This window comes from Anabas testudineus, chromosome 15 (genome assembly GCF_900324465.2).
Source record: "Anabas testudineus chromosome 15, fAnaTes1.2, whole genome shotgun sequence".
Lineage (NCBI taxonomy): Eukaryota > Metazoa > Chordata > Actinopteri > Anabantiformes > Anabantidae > Anabas > Anabas testudineus.
The window spans coordinates 19,957,837-19,980,048 of NC_046624.1; the positions used below are offsets into that span (position 1 = coordinate 19,957,837).

A 22,212-nucleotide genomic window follows, 5' to 3' on the forward strand; every position below is an offset into this window, starting at 1 on the left:
TCCTCAGAGTAAAACCTGAAAAGAGACAAGCTTCTGAACATCTGTATGACTTTGTGAGTGATATCAGTAAAACACAAATACAAACAGTATAAATCTTAGAGAAAATTTATGTTTTTACATCCAGTGTTAGAGAAAAGTAGAAATCAGTGTGTGGGCGTGATTCCAAACAGACGTGTTAAATTGACAGCATGTCTCCAAAATATAAATAAAACACAACATTCACGTCTCATGAATGGAAGATTAACATTTAAAAAACATTCAGGTGGAACTCCTGATTGTTCTCTGCACATTTCCTCAACCTGTTAGTCATATTTTGGATTAGAGACCATTATTACACATGGACTGAGGAGAAAACAATCTGATTCTAAAATAAGAGACATTTACATTAAAAGTCATTAATTCACTGAATAATCTGTCAGAATTCATTTTCATTCAAGTAAAACTGATGCATGCGATTAATTTAGCTTAATAAATCATAGAGCATGCACTTGAATAGATCAATAATTTGAATTGCTAAACTGCCCTGACTGAAAGTAGTTTTAATTTGTTGGACTGTACTGTAGTAGTTCACCCACAGTCTGAAGCTAATTTCTGTTTGACTCATTGTATGTATAAATATAATCATCATGTTTTAATGGATTACCATTAGATTATCCATGTATTGAAATCATGAATGCAACACTTTACCTTTGCTGAAGGTGGTTCGCAATTTGAATGTTCCTCCTGTAACACAACCTCTTTTGTCTCTGTAAAGACGCAGCCTTCAATAATGTGTCAAGTAGACAGGAAGAGGAAAGGGAAGACTTCAGTTCCTTGATTGGCATTGATGCAATAATGGGGATTGGGTCATTTTTATTTTTGATTATTGCATAAAAATATAATAGAATTGTAGTCATTGGAAATTCACAAAGTATTTAAGGATAAATAAAGGAAGATAACTACGCCAGCAGACTATGCACAGGTGCAACTAAGACGTCCCCTGTATTTGCTGTGCAGGTGGAAATATAGGAAATGCCATTGTGCCTATGGAGAAAGCAGCTCTTAGTCAATAAGTTGAAAGGAATATATGGGTGACCATCCCACAAAAAGGTTTTAGAGGACTGTTGGGTAAGAAGGGGCATGAGTAAGGAGAGTTTTAGACAGGTGGGAGATGAAACAACAAGAGACATGAAAGTCTTGAAAAAGGTTTTTGTCTGACTGTCATTTGGTCTATGATTCCACTAGAGAGGTTGAAGAGTCCAGTAGTAGGTTTGGGAGTACAGAGGAGTAAGAATGAAAGGGAAATTAGGGATTTAAAGAGTGGGTTTAATGAGGAGATACCCTGAATTTACTCATGTCTGTACAGGAGGATCTAGGATCCAAGATCAGACAGAACTTGTGCTGCAGTTACAGTGTCGAGTCATAAAACGGACATATTCAAAAGAACATCGGATGATTTGAGTATATTCAGTGGAAATGCACTCAAATCAACTTTCCCACTTCTGTGTCTGTGGGGTGAATCTGGCCTGATCCTCCCTCCTGGTGTCCTCTCTCCTGTCCCTCCTTTCTGCACTGCATTTCTCTCAGGGGGTTCTACTCTCCATCACCGTCTCCTCCTCCGATTCGCTCCTCATCGGAGAACACGAAACTCCAAACGCGTCCTTCAGCTTCCTCTACCGTCGCTTCCTGGTCCAAGGTCGACTCATCGTGTCTCGTACGATCAGTTAGAGAGATACAGAGAGAACCAGAGCTCACTCTGCTCCGGTCCTTAAATCTCCAAATACCTGTTCACTCTTCACACTATTGGTCGTTAATTATCCTCAGGTGTGTTCACTTTACTGAAGGAAGCAAGGAAGGAAGGAAGGAAGGAAGGAGGGTTAATGCAGGTGAACAGGTCAAATCAATAAAACCACATGCACAACAGAAATAAACACAATAAGAGATGAGACATGAAAACAGCTGATTGACTGCAGGATTCTGTCCACACAGGTTGTTCATTCATTTCTGTAACTGTGTGCAGGTGATTTATACTTCAGAATAATTACCATGAATGAAACATGCAACAGGTTCCTGATTCTTCTGAGGAAGAGAGACAACATTTAATCAGGGAGAGTCTCAGTCAGAAGGAACGACAGCTGATCTGAATTTTCATTTATTTGGAGTTGGTCTGTGTTTTTTATTCTCTAAATCTTGTTTTTAATCTGAGTGAAGTCTTCGACTGAGCTTCATCTCAGCCACATGTGAAAATATATGTTTGTAATCAGGCTGCACATTTGTTCTATAAGGGTGTTTTACATTGTACAGAAAACATTTACTGAACAGACCTCTGTTTAAGGATCCACTCTCCTGATGACCTCTGCACAAGGTCACATAGATTCTGCATCATTCAGTTGTTACTTGATGATTTTCTTGATGATCTTTTAACTGCCGATCTTATGTTGGTTGTATGTTCATATCAGTCTGAGATACTTCATCAATACTTCTGTTGCCACAGTACATGAAACTCATTTTCTTGTTTCCACTGACATCACTCTGAGAAAATTTCATAAACAAATCAACGATGATCCAGTTTTTCTGTTCATTTCTGTCTTTTTACATGTTTTTATATAAATTATCTCAGTCAGGTAATTTATTTGTTTGAGTATTATTTGTATTTAAGGGAAAAGATAGAAAAACAGAAACCCAAGTTAAACTAGTTGAACTGTATTAAAATGTTACAGATGATCACAGTTTGCATATTATTTACATTCTTTCCCCGTGGGTATTTACAGTATTAATATTCTACATTTACATTTTGACCTATTAGACAAACCTTACATTTAAAAGCTGGAGGAACCAGTGAATAAGGGTGTCACATGTGTTATTGCTTTTATTACTGGTGCATCATCGCACAGGATTACATCAATTTTTAGTATTTCAGATTTATTGGTGACAACACAAATTCTTCAGGGACTTTTATCACACATGATAATGAATCAAAGTCAGTGTCAGTAAAGTTCAGTCTTTTTAAGCTGCTTTAACTTTTATGAACCACAAGATGTCGCTGTATCTGCTTTGTTTGAAACCTCAAAGTTTCAATGATGAATGAGGAAAATGATAGGGAAAGAAGGGAGGAAGATGTGGATGTTGTGGAGCAGGAAATAGCAGAAATTGGAAAGGATGAGGTGAGGAAGGCTCTGAAAAGGATGAAGAGTGGAAAGGCTGTTGGTCGGTGTTTGTGGATGACATTGTGATTTGCAGTGATAGTAGAGAGCAGGTGGAGGAACAGCTGGAGAGGTGGAGGTTTGTCCTGGAAAGAAGAGGCATGAAGGTCAGTCGTAGTAAGACAGAATACATGTGTCTAAACGAGAGGGATCAAGGTAGAAGCGTTAGGTTACAGGGGGCTGAGGTGAAGAAGGTGCAGGAGTTTAAGTACTTGGGGTCAACAGTTCAGTGTGATGGGGAGTGTGGAAAAGAGGTGAAGAGGCGAGTGCAGGCAGGTTGGAGCGGGTGGAGGAAAGTGTCTGGAGTGTTGTGTGACAGAAGAGTGTCAGCAAGACTCAAAGGAAAGGTGTACAAGACAGTGGTGAGACCAGCTCTGCTCTATGGGTTAGAGACGGTAGCAGTGAGACAGAGACAAGAGGCTGAGATGGAGGTAGCAGAGATGAAGATGTTGAGGTTCTCCTTAGGAGTGACCAGGTTAGACAGAATAAGGAACGAGTACATCAGAGGGACGGCTCACGTTGCCTGTGTTAGCGACAAAGTCAGAGAGGCCAGACTGAGATGGTTTGGACATGTTCAGAGGAGGGATAGTGAGTATATTGGTAGAAGGATGTTGGAGATGGAGCTGCCAGGCAGGAGGGCAAGAGGACGACCAAGGAGGAGATATATGGATGTTATACCAGAGGACATGAGGTTGGCTAGTGTTAGGGTAGAAGATGTTCATGATAGAGTTAGGTGGAAAAGGATGAACCGCTGTGGCGACCCCTGATGGGAAAAGCTGAAAGAGAATTAGTAGACTTAAGTAGTAGACTTACTATTCCATCACATATCCATGTTAATGTATACTATTTACCACTGACCGAAAGAGTGGAGCTGATATATGTATTTGTATTCCTGGTTCCTATGGTGCAGCATGCATCAATACCTTAACATCTATTATTATTACTATCAAGATTGTCCTTAAAATGATGGACGTAATGCGACACCTTACCTTTAAAAGCTGGAGGATCACAATCTGAATGTTCATCCTGTCCTCTTTCATGACTACTGAAGGTCTTCATCTGGGATTTTAATGAAAGTGCACATTACATTAATTTAACTTTGTTTTTCAGTGGGATCCTGACATGGATAAATCTTGTTAGAGCTGTTTGGGAAATATCTGCTGTATTTATTCTACTGACTGTACTCTGCTCTGAAATGTGTTAATGTTGTACACTTGTATATTAGATCATCTTTTATTAATGTTGGTTAATTAGTTAATGCTTAATTTATCATTATTTAAGTTTGTTTTAGCAAAACACCTCAAATCTGCTTTTGGTGATTTGCAGTTGCAAAGATGTGCAGTTGAATTTTACAACCAGTCTGTATTTAGTCTTAAAATCATTTATTTTACAAACCAAACATTGATTCAAATGCATGATGCTTTTTTGCAGCACCACTACTAATATTTTGCAGGTTTATAGATGACTGCTCAACCAACTGAGCTACATGCTATCAAAAATACTAAAATGATGGTACTGCAGCAAGTTTAAGAACTATTTATTTGGCTAGTATTGAAAGCAATGACCCCAGGAATCTCAAACACAGAGGGATTCCTTGTTAAAATAGATCAATATTGTTGGTTTGGGGCATCAAAACAAACTGTCTGCAACAATGTGGTAAAGAAGTAAAGAGGAAGAGGTAGTGTGGCAGTCATGCTATGAACCAATAGTGCACACTGTGTGGTTTCTGCATTTATGGCTTTTTCAGAATCATCAAACTAAATGTAGCTGCATGTAAATGTAAGTCTTCCATGGTGTAAAATACAGCCTGAAGGAAGACAACGAGTACATTCATGGGTCAGCTTCAAACAGAAATAAGAGGATGGAGCTTTCCATTAATTTCCATGTGGAGGAGAATAATAACAACAAACACAAATAAATAAACAGTGTGTTACAGTAATGAAGGTGAGATGACATAAAGGCAAGAACAGTTTCCAGGTGTAAGGTGGACAGGAATGTCTTAATCTTTCAGATTGTTTAAGTTACTGGAAACAGGAGTTTATTCGACTAGTGAGTCTGAAGCTGCTTTAGAATAAAACAGAGAGACTTCTAAACTGCTGGGTGATGTGGTGGAATGATAACCTGGTGATATCATGTGCTCTAAATCCAAACTGAAGCTATTGAAATAAAGCTTTTACTGCTGTTAATGAACTGTTCACACACTGTCTCAACCAGCATGAAGGACTTAAAACGGAGCAACAAGCGACCACATATCTAAATGTACAATCTTCTATCACACGTTTTCTCTGTATCTCTGTGTCAACACATCACTATTACACAACTGAGTCTTATCACAGCAAACTCTGTTCACTTTATAGAAATACCTAAAAAATTAACAACAGCAAAACCAAAGTAATTCAACATTAACTCATTAACATTAAAAAATCCATCTTAACATTGTAATGATCAGAAATCAATTCCACCTGTTACATCATGTTTAACACGTACTTCAAGGTTAACAACTGCTTTTATAGTGATTGAATGTTCTTCTGCAAATACCTTGCATCATTTTAATTATCATGTATTAAAAGGTTTATATATTGTTGTACATATTGTTGCCTGTTGTTATTTTAAGAAAGAAAAATGACTCATGTAGTTGTAAAGACAGTTTAAATTAAGTCTGCGACAAATGCAACATGTGCTCCATGTGAGCTAAAGCCACAATAATACCCCAAAGGTCAAGACATGTAAAACAAACTAATGTTCGTGTTTGTTGTGTCTGCTACTTGTACCATTGACATAAAAAAAGCTAGTAGGGTTAAAATCCTCTATGTGAATAATTAACAAATGACTTAAACAACCTGTAAAGGAGGAGCACGTCTCGTTAAGAGGAAGAGGAAGGAGGAGTGGTGCTACAGTCACACACTGGTGATAAGTAATATCTGATTAAGATAGAGTCAAATAGTCATGATCAACTTCTGACTAAAGGTTAAACAACAAATGATCTTTTATGAAGCAAAGATACAATTTTTCATGAAAAAACAAACTCAATAACATGAACTAATACTTCCTGTTATCTACAGTATTTCGATCAGACAGTAGTTTGTCTCTGACTTTTCTGACTGTTCTGTTTTCTCCTCTTTTCTCTTCTGACTACACTGAGGTGACTGTGTGAGTGTTTCCATCAATCTCACTGCTGGATGTCTGACTAGTTCTGTCCTTCCTGAAACAACACAGACAGGACAGAACCTTGTTTACAGCCCCTTTCCTCAGGAAAATATACATAAATAAATCAGCAAGAGGACTGAGCCTGAAAGAAATGAAAGTCACACAACCCAAGATCAGAACTGTTTCTTCATTTTCTATTAGGAACCAGATGATGCCAGGCAGGAATAGCACCATATAAATGAGCAGCACCAGAACCAGAAGTCCCACAATTCGCCGTTTTTCTTCAGCACGTACACTGATGGCAGCAGACAAGGCTTTAATGGTCCCAACCAGGGAGAATATAAGCAGGGGAAATGGAAGGAGGAAGAAGACACCAAGGGCTGTGGGTGACACACGACTAAAATCATCTGAGAAATAGAACAGGAGGACACAAACAAGAGGAAAGGTCCAGACCACAACACAGACCACCACAGAGATCTTGATTGTTCGTCTGAGACGATACCACAGTGGCCAGGCGATGACCAAATACCTGTAACACAGACAGACACATGCAGAAGACGATGGACTTTGAGTTTTCTGCCAATAATAAATGATCTGACACAGAAGGAGCTCCACACACTCTAGGTATACAGACAGTTACCTTTCCAGGGAGATGCACACCATGAAGAAAACACTGGCCATCAGACCAAAGATGTATATTATTAATAAAGATTCAGGTTGAACGATCATTTGAACAATCATGCAGCAGAGCTGAATGAGGTCAGAGATGAGAAGGTTGATGACGTAGATCGGAGCAATATGATCCTTTCGCACCTGCAGGAACATTTTTTTTTAAATTTAATTTTATATTGAGCGTGTAACAAGTGGATGTTCATGAGGTTTATACATATCCTTCTATAAATCTCAGTGATAATTTACTCACCATAGAAAACAAAGCATAGATGCCCACTAAGGTCAGAGGAAGGCTGATTGCAATGATTATGCCCGGTGCCACATAGAAGTACATGTAATATGTCTCTTCATTGTAGTAACTGTTGCTGTAGTCGATGTAGCTGTAGGTTTTATTGTGTGATGAGTTGTTCCTATGGAAATGTTCCATTCTTTAGAGTGAATCTGGAAAGGGAGCATGTTTTAAAACATGAGTCACTATTAACAGGAAAGACGTGGATTCTTTTCCATAGTACAGTTAAACTGTGTACTCACTGTGGAACCTTTAAACCTCTGGACTTTCCCAGAATGAAGGAAGTTAATAATAATGAAATTTTGGTTAGACAGCTGCTAGAAGCCATATCAGCACTACACCACAGGATTTCTATGTCTTGTCCAAAGACACCTCAGCAAATAGCCAGGAGGAACCGGTAATTGAACCACTCACCCTGGGGGTCATAGGCCACTGTTCTAACAACTAATCTACTGCTACATGGGTTATGTAGTAGTTGATTATACTATAAATGTATATTATACTGTTGCATATAAATTCTTTTTAAAGTACTGTATCAGTACCTCTGTTGTAATAATACACAACCCTGTTTTCAAGTTTCAGCTGTCATTACTTCCAGGAATCAATAGGAGACATGTTACTGGTTGAACTGTACTATATCATCAGACCACATCACAGTTTGCATATGTATTTGCATTTCTTTATTCCTTAATGTTTCTCACATTTGTACATTTAGAGTTTGATGTATTAAATAATCCACAGAATTATAACACAAATACATTTGAAAGCTGGTGAACTATAATTTTCTGGTTAACATATAATCTTTAACTGTCAGGAAACAGGAGAGACTCAGAATGCAGTATCAGTAAATTACAGTGAGACAAGGGGAAGAAACAACCAAAGGTAAAAGACAAAATGTGGGCAGCTACACAGGTAAAGAGACGAGGGGCTGAATAAATAAGTGAGGAAACAGGTGAATCCAATCAGGAAGTGATCACTGCAGAATGAACCAGGACTGAACCAAAACAGAGAGGAGTCAGGAACCAAAATGAAAAGATGATCATCATCCATCCATTTTCTTAACCTCTTGTCCTCTGAAGGGTCGTGGGAATGCTGGAGCCTATCCCAGCTGTGATTGGACGAGAGGCGGGGTACACCCTGGACAGGTCGCCAGTCCATTGCAGGATGATAATCAGTTCCAAACCATAACCAGATCATGAAAGAAACAGTTTATATGAACTTATGAAGTTTTCCTACAGGACGAAGCAGAAATTCCTGCTTCACCTTCAACTGTGGTGCATGGATGAGACGACACAAGCTGAAATCTCCAGCAACAGCTGCAGATTATCAAACAACTTTATTAAAAGGTTTCACTCACTTAAAAATAAAATGAAGTCATATAGAGACACATACACATGAACCAGTAGGAAGAACTTGTATGGGTGGGCTGATGTTTCAACGTGTGGTTTTTAACCAGTGAGCTTCTGAAACTGACAAAGAGGAAAGAAGTGTGTCTGGTGATTGACAGTATTCAAACCATTTATGGTCAACTTGCACACTGTGAGCTATTTGGGGAGGACAGACAGGTTTATTAAGGCTCTGTCTGTTGGAGTCTCAGTAAGTGGTGAAGACTAGAACAAACTCCTTCCTCTGAGCTTTATATAAGGTAGATGAGGTGATTGATATTATTTTCTGAATTTATGCTAACACCTGACTCCAATCAGCTTTTCTGGGGTCATTAGTCAAAGGGTTCACATACTTTTTCTTGCCTCTGTATCTCAACTATCCACTGTATAATTCTGATAATAATAAATGATCATTATTATAACATGCTGTCATCATTCACACTGTTGATCTACTGGTGTCGTTACTTTCCAACTTGTAAAAGCACAAAAAGGCCAAAAGCTTGTCTGCAGCCCCTTTCCTCAGGAAAACATACAGAAATGAGTCAGCAAGAGGACTGAACTTAATAAGAGTGAAAGACAGATCAGAAAAGGACGTGTTAATGCTGCTGTCTTCTGCCAGGGACCAAATAGCAGTTGGCAGAAATATCAGTGTGTAAATTAGCAGCACCAGGACCAACACGGCCACAATACGACGTTTTTCTTCAGGGGGGACACTGACGGAAGGATGCAAAGCTTTGAGAGTCCCACCAAGGAAGAATACAAGCAGTGGATAGGGAAGGAGGAAGAAGACAGCCAAGATGGTTTCTACCACTTGAGGATCAGCACCGAAGGAAAGAGGGAGGACGTAGACAAGAGGAAGTGTCCACACCACGGCAGAGACCATCAAATAGATCTTGACTGTTCGTCTGAAGCGGTACCACACTGGCCAGGCAATAACCAAATACCTGTAACACAAGATAGACACACACCGTAGACGATGGTCACTGAGCAGCATCCAAGTGATGTACAAATAAAATGGTCATGAAGTAGAATCACTGGAGTGACAGACGGCTACCTTTCCATAGCAACACACACCATGAAGCCAACGCCGGATATCACACCAAAGTAGTAGATATGAAAAAAGACTGCAGACGGCAAACAAGGTGTCACTTGAGCGATCATGCTGCTGAGCTGGACGAGGTCAGAAATGAGAACGCTGATAACGTAGATCTGAGTAACATGATCCTTTTGGACCTGCAGGAAGACATTGGTAAAGGTAAAGAAAGCAGATGTAAATAGAGTCTGAACTCCTCTCCTCCTCAAGGTGACCTCTGCCAAATTACAGTGTGTCACCTCGCTCTGCAGAGCAACTGTAGTCAGAGCCGAGTGTCAGTCAGAATAATCCGATGTGACACGTTGGCATGTTGTGTTTCAAATAATAGTTTTATTACTTATTAATATTTCACATAACATGGTGTACTGTGTTTAGAGGGCGCCTCTCTTCTCATTGTACAAATAATAGAAGGGAACACATCAACAGAGTAAATCAGGCTTCATTTACTTTACTCATGCACTTTCTAGTTTATTGTTAAGGAAAATACTGTCTCTGAAGAGACGGTGTGAACAGAGCAGATGAACAGGATCCATTAGGAAGATCCATCGTGGTACTTTATAGATTATCTTAGAACTTTAGTGAAGTAACTAGTAGAAGGAGCTGATGTACAGAAGCTGAAGATCAAAGAAATGTGTAGCTATTCAATATTACAGATTAAACTGTAAATCTCAGTGATCAAATACACACCAGAGAACAGACAGAGTAGGCAGCCACTAGATTCAAGAGAAGGCTGAGGCCAACGATGATGCAGGTCACTATGAAGAGGAGGTTGATTGATGATTCAGTGTAACTGTTGGTGATGTTGCTGCTTTGTGAAGTGTTGAATTCCTCCATTCTTCAGATTGAAACCTAAAAAAGAGAATTCTTAACATGTAAAAATAACTTGGTTCACTAATATCACTGAGCGAGGCACAAATACAAACACAGGTGGGAACATTCACTACGTCAAACACTAACATAGAGTAGAACTAACTGAAAAACACAGATTTATTCCTTCATTTCTTTCAACTTACCACGACTTAATGAACTCTGTTAACTCTGAATATTAAGTGTCGAACAGCTCTTTCTATAAGCTCTAATTCAAACATAAATATTTGGTTCAACTGTCTGAACCCGTCGACACAGTTTGCACATTTAAACATGAGTAAAAAGTTATATCACCAATTTTACCTTTGAGGCCACAGCTGGTTGAGATCATACACCAGGTTTGATGTTGGATCCTCTGCATCCAGTCAGCAAGCGTCTAAATATCATAAATGACACGGCTCCTGAAAATCTATACTTTCCTTTGCATTTGTTTAAAGGTTGAGAGGGAAAACGAAGTCATGCATGAATATGTAAAACACAGAAGAAGAACCGTCACAGTCAGCAGAGAAGACATGTCCATCTGTTTAGAGACAAACACACTGTCCTGACAAATCTCCAACAACTGTTTTTCTTTAATGTTGTTTTGTTGCTTCACATATTTCAACAGCTTTCATTAAGTTTGAGTTGTTGTTAGACTGCAGTTTAATCAGTCCCCAGGTTTGACTGAACATTTCTTTTTTATGCTTCTTGATATTTCTCCACTACATTTACTCAGATGTTTTCTATTGTGAATTAACACCCTCAAATTTAAGGTGATAATATAGTTTTACGTTTTCTTTTATTGCATCATTTCATCGCTCATCTAATCTGGATTTTCTTTCATCTCTAAACTGCTGAATTACAGTGGATGAGGTTGATTTTTGAGTGAGCATCATTTTATTCAAACCTGAAAAGTAAAGTTCACATTTCTGACATTAAAACTGATTCTGTTGTGCTGCGTTACTTTTCTTACATCAATAATTCCATCTCAAATTTCAGATGTCATCACTTCAACAGGGTCGTTATCATTATCTCCACTATTCTTCTTTTACATTATTTAAATATTGTGTTTTGCATGATTTTGCCTACCATCAAGTTATTTATATTACATTTGTTTGTCAGACACTTTTGTTCCTCATGCGTTAAAGTGTAGTAGAGAGTGGGAGGAGAAAACAGAAACTACATGTAACTGGTTGGCCTGTCGGATATTGTTCGTCCACTGTTTTATGTGCTCAGCTTGTCACAGTTTGTAAATTCATTTACATTCCCAGTTCATTTGTTATTTACCCAATTGGCCATAAGTAATGCAACATAAACTTTATATGTTAGAGCTGGAAGACCACAGACTCAGTGTTCAGGTTCATCTGAGTCTGACTCCTGCAGATAAACTACACTTCTTCAGAAGAGACACATGGTTTCCTCAAGTCCTCAAGTATAAAGATGAATGTGCTCATACTGTATGTTGTGCTCTGGAGTTGGATCCATAGACCTGCTGTTACAGGTGTATGGATCCAACTAAAAAGTAAATCCAAACACAGTATTTCAGAGTTCATGATGTCTTCATGATCAGACACAAACTGTTCCCCTAAGAACTAATTGACAAGTGACATTACTAATGTTTGATTCCTACACTAATGTAAGTCGCTTTTATCCACTTACAAGGTACAAGGCAAAGGTTAAGTGCAAGGAGTTCTTGCCTAAGGACCCCTACTGGAGGTAGGACACAATGTCCTCACTACACTATGTGACCTGATGATCCAGATACCATGAATCACCTCCCAGATCTTCTTCTACTCTTTCGGCTTTTCCCATCAAGGGTCGCCACAGCGATCTACTATTTCCTGCTCCACAACATCCACATCTTCCTCCCTTCTTTCCCTGTCATTTTCCTCATTCGTCAGCTCCTCAAAATACTCCTTCCATCTTTTCTGCACACTCTCCTGGGTTGTTATGACTCAACTTCCAGATAAATTCAACTAATGACTGAGAATGTTCACCGACACCAAGGAGAAATATGAAAGATCCTGTCTTTTTACATGTTTTTATATAAATTATCTCAGTCAGATACTTTATTTGTTTGATTATTATTTGTATTTAAGGGAAAAGATAGAAAAACAGAAACCCAAGTTAAACTAGTTGAACTGTATTAAAATGTTACAGATGATCACAGTTTGCATATTAATTTACATTCTTTCCCCGTGGGTATTTACAGTATTAATATTCTGCATTTACATTTTGATGTAAAAAAGAAACTTTACATTAAAAATCTGGAGGAACCAGTGTATGTATGTCATTGCTGTTAATTGTGGTGCATCATATAGTCCATTGCTTAAAAATGTTTTCCATGTTTTGAATCTTTAGGACACATAATGATTAATATGACTGATAATTACAGATCAGTTAAAACTGATGTGTTGACTGTAATAACCCAACTTTATTTAAACAATTATTAGTATAAGAGATTTATTGATAACAACACAAAGGCTTCAGGGACTTTATCACACATGGTAATGAATTACATGTAGTGTCAGTAAAGTTCAGTCTTTTTTTTTTGCTTTAACCTTTACTAACCACCAGATATCGCTGTATCTGCTTTGTTTGAAGCCTCAAGCAAAAAAAAACAAAAAAACAAAACAAAGTTGGAAAATATCTATAAATCGTGATTTTCAGAGCTTTAACCTAACAAAGTACTGAAAACCCTAAAACTCTCTGTTATTTATACATATTACATTTTGATGGATCACTGTGAGTGTTTTCTGCACAATGATTTCACACAGTTTTTATTATTTTTTTGCTTTATTTAATCCCAGATAAATCTTTCTTATCAGAATAGGTCTGTTGTAAAATGATTTATGTTGAAACTTGTAAATACAAAAACTTAAACTTAAACTATAAAAGTTTACTGTCCTGCTTTTTGTATAGATACAGTAACTATTTGGAAAATCACTCACTGTAAATCATTAATTACTATGCTCATAATAAACTGCACCTGAAAGGTGGTAGGTGGTTGTGAACAGGGGTACTGAAACAAGGGTGTTGTCTTCCCTTCATGTATGTATAAAATGTACGGATGTTCATAAATGTATTTTAAAAACAAAAAGAGACACAGTCAAATCTAATCAAACATATTATCTTCCTGTTAAAGGAAAAACCAAACACACTGATATAAATGAAACTTTAGTATTTAAAAACATCATTTGTACATTACTTTATTTTATATTTTGAAAATATATTTTAGATACAAATCTATAGCTGCATTTAGAATAGGCACATTTAGAAATGTGTGTGTAGGTGTGTGTGGACTTTTCTACATGAATACATGACATTTGAGGGATATTGTACAAAACCAAGATAAGGGACTAAGTCAGGACTTTATAACAACATTTTAAATTGAGCTGAATTTATTTATTATCAGATTAATTCTCTGCAGCTTGTCGTCTCTACAGCAGGCTAACAAACATGCTAAGATCAAACCTGGTGATTTAACTTTTAGTTCAGCTGCTGATCCTGATAAAAGTTCATGTGTTTTACAGTCATTCTATGGTCATCTGTAAATATGTTGCATCACTTTAAATACTCAATACAAAAAATAATGCAGATAAGTTGTCATTAATTAATTTCCCTGCTGTTATTTTAAGTGTAACAATCAATTTGAAATCACTCATGTTACAAAGTTGGTGTTTATGAAGACGACTGTTCATGTTGCTACCAAAGGTTTGATGAATGAACGACATATGAAATAATCTAATCTAAGTTTGTACACAAGTAAACAACAAACAGAATAAACCATTAGCATGCTCAACGTCTCACTTAAAGGTTAAACAACAAAACTATAACTATATTAAGCTAAAACAAAACTTTACCTGGAAAAATCTGTTTCCTAGCAACCTGTACTTCAACAACATTATCAACTACTTCCTGTTATCTGGTATTTGGATCAGACAACTTGTCTCTATTTTTCGAACAACTTTCCTCATTCAGCTTTCTCCTCTTTTCTTTCTTTCATTCACTTTGCTGACTAGTTCTGTCCTTCCTGCAACAATACAGACAGGCCAAAACCTTGTTTACAGCCCCTTTCCTGAGGAAAATATACAGAAATAAATCAGCCAGAGGACTGAGCTTAAATAAAATGGAAGACACAGGACAAAGGTTAGTATCACAGACATTATCTACCAACATACAAATGATGCCAGGCAGGAATAACAGAGTGTAAATAAGCAGCACCAGAACCAGAAGTCCCACAATTTGACATTTTTCATCAGCACTGACACTGATGGCAGCAGACAAGGCTTTAATGGTCCCAGCCAGGGAGAATATAAGCAGGGGAAATGGAAGGAGGAAGAAGACACCATAGGCTGTGACTGAGACAAGCCACAAAAAGAAAAAAACAAAAGGAATAAACCAGGCCACAACACAGACCACCACAGAGCTCTTGATTGTTCGTCTGTTACGGTACCACAGTGGCCAGACGATGACTAAATACCTGTAACACAGACAGACACATGCAGCAGATGATGGAATTTGAGTTATCTGCCAACAAAAAAATGATCTGACACAGAAGGAGCTACACACAAGCTGAATCTGCTTCACTTACTTTAATGTAGGATTTATTATTTTATTTCACATTGAGCGTGTAACAAGTGGAGGTTCATAAGGTTTATACATTTCTTTCTATAAATCTCAGTGATAATTTACTCACCAGAGAAAACAAAGCATAGATGGCCATTAAGGTAAGAGGAAGGCAGACTGAGATGATTATGCTCGGTACCACATAGTTGATGAAGTGATATGTCTCTTTATTTTTGTAAATGATAAAGCAGAAGATGTTGTAGCTCCTGTAAACCCTGGTGTTATAGTCGTTGGTGTTGTAGGCGTTGGTGTTGTAGGCGTTGGTGTTATAGTCGCTGGTGTTGTAGTCTTTGTAGATGTAGTTGATGTTGCTGTCGTCGCTGGTGTAGGTTTCATTTTGTGATGAGTTGTTCATATGGACACCTGCCATTCTTTAGAGTGAAATCTGGAAAGGGAGGATGATTTAAAATATATATATATTATATATCTAGGTAACATTGTTCAGTGAGATCATTAAAGCTCTTTACACAATCACAGAACTCTACAGTAAAGTGTAAATTAATAGTTTAGCATGAAAACATTAATAATAAAAATACATGAATCACACACATGGTAGAACATTCAGCATGTCTAACAGAACTAGAACATAACTTAAAACACAAATATTCTCATTTTAATACATTATCACCACACACATTATGAGAAAAACATTCTTTTACATTTACCTTTAAAAGTTGAATGAGTTCCCAGCATCAATTCAGATGTTTGATCGTCTGTGTCCAGTCCAGATATGATAAGATATGATATGATAGGTTCCTCTAAACCTGCTCACAAGGAAGAAACACAAAATGTAAACATACATGAATATGTAAAATAAAAGAACATGAGTCACTATTAACAGGATTCTTTTGCATAGTACAGTTCAACTGTGTACTCACTGTGGAACCTTTAATCTATCTGACTTCCCCAGAATGGAGGAAATTACATGGATTATATAGTAGTTGATTATGTACTGTTGCATATAAATATCTTTCTAAGGTACTGTATCAGTACTCCTGTTGTAATAATACACAAACCTGTTTTCACGTTTCAGCTGTCACTGGTTGAACTGTACTATATCATCAGACCACATCACAGTTTGCATATGTATTTGCATTTTTTTATTCCTTAATTTTTCTCACATTTGTACAATTAGAGTTTGATGTATTAAAATATCCACAGAATTATAACACAAATACATTTGAAAGCTGGTGAACTATAATTTTCTGGTCCAGTATGAAGCTTGTGAACGAGGTGACATTTGCTCATTTTAACTTTAATTAATTAGCTTATAATTTTTTTTTAAGTCAACTGTCTGCACTGAATGCAGTGTCAGTAACTTACAGTGAGACGAGGGGAGGGCAACAGCAGAAGGTTAAAGACAAAATGTGGGCAGCTACACAGGTAAAGAGACGAGGGGCTGAATAAATAAGTGAGGAAACAGGTGAATCCAATCAGGAAGTGATCACTGCAGAATGAACCAGGACTGAACCAAAACAGAGAGGAGTCAGGAACCAAAATGAAAAGATGATCATCATCCATCCATTTTCTTAACCTCTTGTCCTCTGAAGGGTCGTGGGAATGCTGGAGCCTATCCCAGCTGTCATTGGACGAGAGGCGGGGTACACCTTGGACAGGTCGCCAGTCCATTGCAGGATGATAATCAGTTCCAAACCATAACCAGATGATGACAGAAACAGTTTATATGAACTTATGAAGTTTTTCTACAGGACGAAGCAGAAATTCCTGCTTCACCTACGACTGTGGTGCATGGATGAGACGACACAAGCTGAAAACTCCAGCAACAGCTGCAGATTATCAAACAACTTTATTAAAAGGTTTCACTCAATTAAAAATAAAAAGTCATATAGAGACACATACACATGAACCAGTAGAGAGAACTCGTTCAACGTGTGGTTTTTAACCTGTGAGCTTCTGAAACTGACAAAGAGGAAAAAAGTGTGTCTGGTGATTGACAGTATTCAAATCATTTATGGTCAACTTGCACGCTGTGAGCTATTTGGGGAGGACAGACAGGTTTATTAAGGCTCTGTCTGTTGGAGTCTCAGTAAGTGGTGAAGACTAGAACAAACTCCTTCCTCTGAACTTTACATAAGGTAGAGGAGGTTATTGATCTAATTTTCTGAACTTATGCTAACACCTGACTCCAATCAGCTTTTCTGAGGTCATTATTCATTTTTTTCATATTTTTCTTGCCTCTGTATCTCAACTATCCACTGTATAATTCTGATAATAATAAATGACATCATTATTATAACATGCTGTCATCATTCATGCTGTTGATCTACTGGTGTCGTTACTTTCCAACTTGTAAAAGCACAAAAAGGCCAAAAGCTTGTCTGCAGCCCCTTTCCTCAGGAAAACATACAGAAATGAGTCAGCAAGAGGACTGAACTTAATAAGAGTGAAAGACAGATCAGAAAAGGACGTGTTAATGCTGCTGTCTTGTGCCAGGGACCAAATAGCAGTTGGCAGAAATATCAGTGTGTAAATTAGCAGCACCAGGACCAACACGGCCACAATTCGACGTTTTTCTTCAGGGGGGACACTGACGGAAGGACGCAAAGCTTTGAGAGTCCCACCAAGGAAGAATACAAGCAGTGGATAGGGAAGGAGGAGGAAGACAGCCAAGATGGTTTCTAGCACCTGAGGATCAGCACCGAAGGAAAGAGGGAGGATGTAGACAAGAGGAAGTGTCCACACCACAGCAGAGACCATCAAATAGATCTTGACTGTTCGTCTGAAGCGGTACCACACTGGCCAGGCAATAACCAAATACCTGTAACATAGTATAGACACACACCATACACGATGGTCACTGAGCAGCATCCAAGTGATGTACAAATAAAATGGTCATGAAGTAGAATCACTGGAGTGACAGACGGCTACCTTTCCATAGCAACACACACCATGAAGCCAACGCCGGATATCACACCAAAGTAGTAGATATGAAAAAAGACTGCAGACGGCAAACAAGGTGTCAGTTGAGCGATCATGCTGCTGAGCTGGACGAGGTCAGAAATGAGAACGTTGATAACGTAGATCTGAGTAACATGATCCTTTTGGACCTGCAGGAAGACATTGGTAAAGGTAAAGAAAGCAGATGTAAATAGAGTCTGAACTCCTCTCCTCCTCAAGGTGACCTCTGCCAAATTACAGTGTGTCACCTCGCTCTGCAGAGCAACTGTAGTCAGAGCCGAGTGTCAGTCAGAATAATCCGATGTGACACGTTGGCATGTTGTGTTTCAAATAATAGTTTTATTACTTATTAATATTTCACATAACATGGTGTACTGTGTTTAGAGGGCGCCTCTCTTCTCATTGTACAAATAATAGAAGGGAACACATCAACAGAGTAAATCAGGCTTCATTTACTTTACTCATGCACTTTCTAGTTTATTGTTAAGGAAAATACTGTCTCCGAAGAGACGGTGTGAACAGAGCAGATGAACAGGATCCATTAGGAAAAACCATCGTGGTACTTTATAGATTATCTTAGCACTTTAGTGGAGTAACTAGTAGAAGGATGTGTAGCTATTCAATATTACAGATTAAACTGTAAATCTCAATGTTCAAATACACACCAGAGAACAGACAGAGTAGGCAGCCACTAGATTCAAGAGAAGGCTGAGGCCAACGATGATGCAGGTCACTATGAAGAGGAGGTTGATTGATGATTCAGTGTAACTATTGGTGATGTCGTTGCTTTGTGAAGTGTTTAATTCCTCCATTCTTCAGATTGAAACCTAAAAAAGAGAATTCTTAACATGTAAAAATAACTTGGTTTACTAATATCACTGAGCGAGGCACAAATACAAACACAGGTGGGAACATTCACTACGTCAAACACTAACATAGAGTAGAACTAACTGAAAAACACAGATTTATTCCTTCATTTCTTTCAACTTACCACAACTTAATGAACTCTGTTAACTCTGAATATTAAGTGTCGAACAGCTCTGTCTTTGAGCTCTAATTCAAACATAAATATTTGGTTCAACTGTCTGAACCCGTCGACACAGTTTGCACATTTAAACATGAGTAAAAAGTTACATCACCAATTTTACCTTTGAGGCCCCAGCTGATTGAGATCATACACCAGGTTTGATGTTGGATCCTCTGCATCCAGTCAGCAAGCGTCTAAATATCATAAATGACACGGCTCCTGAAAATCTATACTTTCCTTTGCATTTGTTTAAAGGTTGAGAGGGAAAACGAAGTCATGCATGAATATGTAAAACACAGAAGAAGAACCGTCACAGTCAGCAGAGAAGACATGTCCATCTGTTTAGAGACAAACACACTGTCCTGACAAATCTCCAACAACTGTTTTTCTTTAATGTTGTTTTGTTGCTTCACATATTTCAACAGCTTTCATTAAGTTGGAGTTGTTGTTAGACTGTAGTTTAATCAGTCCCCAGGTTTGACTGAACATTTCTTTTTATGCTTCTTGATATTTCTCCACTACATTTACTCAGATGTTTTCTGTTGTGAATTAACACCCTCAAATTTAAGGTGATAATATAGTTTTACGTTTTCTTTTATTGCATCATTTCATCACTCGTCTAATCTCTAAACTGCTGAATTACAGTGGATGAGGTTGATCTTTGATCTTTGATCATTTTATTCAAACTTGTAAACTAAAGTTCACATTTCTGACATTAAAACTGATTCTGTTGTGCTGCGTTACTTTTCTTACATCAGTAATCCCATCTCAAATTTCAGATGTCATCACTTCAACAGGGTCGTTATCATTATCTCCACTATTCTTTTTTTTACATTATTTAAATATTGTGTTTTGCATGATTTTGCCTACCATCAAGTTATTTATATTACATTTGTTTGTCAGACACTTTTGTTCCTCATGCGTTAAAGTGTCGTAGAGAGTGGGAGGAGAAAACAGAAACTACATGTAACTGGTTGGCCTGTTGGATATTGTTCGTCCACTGTTTTATGTGCTCAGCTTGTCACAGTTTGTAAATTCATTTCCATTCCTAGTTAATTTGTTATTTACAGCTGGAAGACCACAGACTCAGTTTTTATGTTCATCTGAGTCTGACTCCTGCAGATAAACTACACTTCTTCAGAAGAGACACATGGTTTCCTCACGTCCTAGTATAAAGATGAAAGTCAAGGAGAAATATAAAAAATCCTGTCTTTTTACATATTTTTATATTTATTATCTCAGTCGGATACTTTATTTGTTTGAGTACTATTTAAATTTATGGGAAAAGAGAGAAAAACAGAAACCAAAGTTAAACTGGTTGAACTGTATTAAAATGTTACAGATGATCACAGTTTGCATATTATTTACATTCTTTCCTCATGGGTATTTACAGTATTAATAATCTTCATTTACATTTTGACCTATTAGACAAACCTTACATTAAAAATCTGGAGGAACCAGTGAATGATTTGACATTTGCTCATTTTCCGTGACACTAAATCAGTTTAAAGGAACCTTGAAGAGTGTTACATGTATGTTATTGCTGTTATTTTGTGGTGCATCATATAGTCCATTACTTTAATATGTATTTACAGTATTTTGAATCTGTAGGCCATAAATGATTCACATGACTGATATTTACAGTTTATGTGTTTCCTTTAACAAACCAACTTTATTTGAACCTTTAAATATGTTACTATCACAAATATAACAGGTTTACAACAATTATTAGTATTACAGATTTATTGGTAACAACACAAAGTCTTCAGGGACTTTTATCACACATGGAAATGAATTAAAGTCAGTGTCAGTAAAATTCAGTCTTTTTAAGCTGCTTTGACTTTTATGAACCTCCAGATGTCGCTGCAAGCCAGTGACTTCTGTGCCGGTCCCAAGCCCGGATAAATAGAGACTCTTAACATTGGCACAATGACAGGGAAAGGCAGAGAGCTGGCAAACATGATGGAGAGAAGGAAGGTAGATGTACTGTGTGTGCAGGAGACAAGGTGGAAGGGTAGCAAGGCACGTAGCATTGGAGGAGGATACAAACTGTTCTACCATGGTGTGGATAGGAAGAGAAACGGGGTAGGAGTGATTCTGAAGGGGGAGTTTGTAAACAGTGTTCTAGAGGTGAAAAGAGTCTCAGACAGGGTGATGAGCCTACAGCTAGAAATCGAAGGGGTGATGGTGAATGTAGTCAGTGGGTATGCTCCACAGGTTGGCTGTGAGTTAGAAGAGAAGGAGAGATTCTGGAGTGAGTTTGATGAGGTCATAGAGAGTATCCCCAGAGGAGAGAGAGTTGTGGTTGGAGCAGACTTTAATGGGCATGTTGGTGAGGGCAACAGAGGTGATGAGGAGGAGATGGGCAGGTTTGGTGTAAAGGAAAGGAATCTGGAAGGACAGATGGTGGTGGACTTTGCTAAGAGGATGGAAATGGCTGTAGTCAACACTTACTTCCAGAAGAGAGAGGAACACAGAGTGGCATACAAGAGTGGAGGTAGGAGTACACAGGTGGACTACATCCTATGTAGACGAGGTCATTTGAGAGAGGTTAGTGACTGCAAAGTGGTGGTAGGAGAGAGTGTAGCCAGACAGCACCGCATGGTGGTGTGTAAGATGACTCTGGAGGTCAGGAAGAAGAAGAGAGGGAAGACAGAAAAGAAGACCAAGTGGTGGAAGCTAAAGAATGAAGAAACTTGTGAGGAATTCAGACAGAAGTTGAGACAGGTTCTGGGTGGTCAGGATGAGCTTCCAGATGACTGGGAAACTACAGCAGAAGTTATCAGGGAAACAGGTAGGAAGGTGCTAGGTGTTTCATCTGGAAGAAGGAAAGAAGATAAAGACACTTGGTGGTGGAATGAGGAAGTACAGGAATGCATCCAGAGGAAGAGGTTGGCTAAAAGGAAGTGGGATGTAGAAAGGACTGAGGAAAGTAGACAGGAGTACAAGGAAGTGCAGCGTAGAGTAAAGAGGGAGGTGGCAAAGGCCAAACAGAAAGCTTACGATGAGCTGTATGACAGGTT

The 22,212-nt window shown here is 38.1% G+C and overlaps 3 protein-coding genes across 3 annotated transcripts; all 3 read right to left on the reverse strand.

The window, feature by feature from the left end:
- Positions 1–6,314: 6,314 nt before the first annotated feature.
- On the reverse strand, positions 6,315–7,428 carry LOC113158429 (G-protein coupled receptor 4-like). Its single transcript, XM_026354332.1, has 3 exons — positions 7,252–7,428; positions 6,970–7,142; positions 6,315–6,858 (listed from the first exon to the last, which is right to left on the reverse strand). Exons 1-3 carry the CDS (start codon positions 7,426–7,428, stop codon positions 6,315–6,317), a joined length of 894 nt encoding a protein of 297 aa, XP_026210117.1.
- Positions 7,429–9,111: 1,683 nt separating this feature from the next.
- LOC113158431 (G-protein coupled receptor 4-like) lies at positions 9,112–15,613 on the reverse strand. Its single transcript, XM_026354333.1, has 3 exons — positions 15,383–15,613; positions 9,730–9,908; positions 9,112–9,619 (listed from the first exon to the last, which is right to left on the reverse strand). Exons 1-3 carry the CDS (start codon positions 15,611–15,613, stop codon positions 9,112–9,114), a joined length of 918 nt encoding a protein of 305 aa, XP_026210118.1.
- Positions 15,614–17,514: 1,901 nt separating this feature from the next.
- LOC113158433 (G-protein coupled receptor 4-like) lies at positions 17,515–18,974 on the reverse strand. Its single transcript, XM_026354341.1, has 3 exons — positions 18,828–18,974; positions 18,133–18,311; positions 17,515–18,022 (listed from the first exon to the last, which is right to left on the reverse strand). Exons 1-3 carry the CDS (start codon positions 18,972–18,974, stop codon positions 17,515–17,517), a joined length of 834 nt encoding a protein of 277 aa, XP_026210126.1.
- Positions 18,975–22,212: the final 3,238 nt, after the last annotated feature.

Bases quoted from the DNA above. Each gene is read 5' to 3' on its own strand.
- LOC113158429 (XM_026354332.1), bottom strand. From the start codon at position 7,428: ATGGAACATTTCCATAGGAACAACTCATCACACAATAAAACCTACAGC. The intron at 7,143-7,251 runs GTGAGTAAATTA...ATGTTCCTGCAG, and splicing joins TCTATGCTTTGTTTTCTATG to GTGCGAAAGGATCATATTGC. The intron at 6,859-6,969 runs GTAACTGTCTGT...TCTGTGTTACAG, and splicing joins GTGTGCATCTCCCTGGAAAG to GTATTTGGTCATCGCCTGGC.
- LOC113158431 (XM_026354333.1), bottom strand. From the start codon at position 15,613: ATGGCAGGTGTCCATATGAACAACTCATCACAAAATGAAACCTACACC. The intron at 9,909-15,382 runs GTACCGAGCATA...GTCTTCCTGCAG, and splicing joins ATCACTTCATCAACTATGTG to GTCCAAAAGGATCATGTTAC. The intron at 9,620-9,729 runs GTAGCCGTCTGT...CTTGTGTTACAG, and splicing joins GTGTGTGTTGCTATGGAAAG to GTATTTGGTTATTGCCTGGC.
- LOC113158433 (XM_026354341.1), bottom strand. From the start codon at position 18,974: ATGGAGGAATTAAACACTTCACAAAGCAACGACATCACCAATAGTTAC. The intron at 18,312-18,827 runs GTGTGTATTTGA...GTCTTCCTGCAG, and splicing joins CCTACTCTGTCTGTTCTCTG to GTCCAAAAGGATCATGTTAC. The intron at 18,023-18,132 runs GTAGCCGTCTGT...ACTATGTTACAG, and splicing joins GTGTGTGTTGCTATGGAAAG to GTATTTGGTTATTGCCTGGC.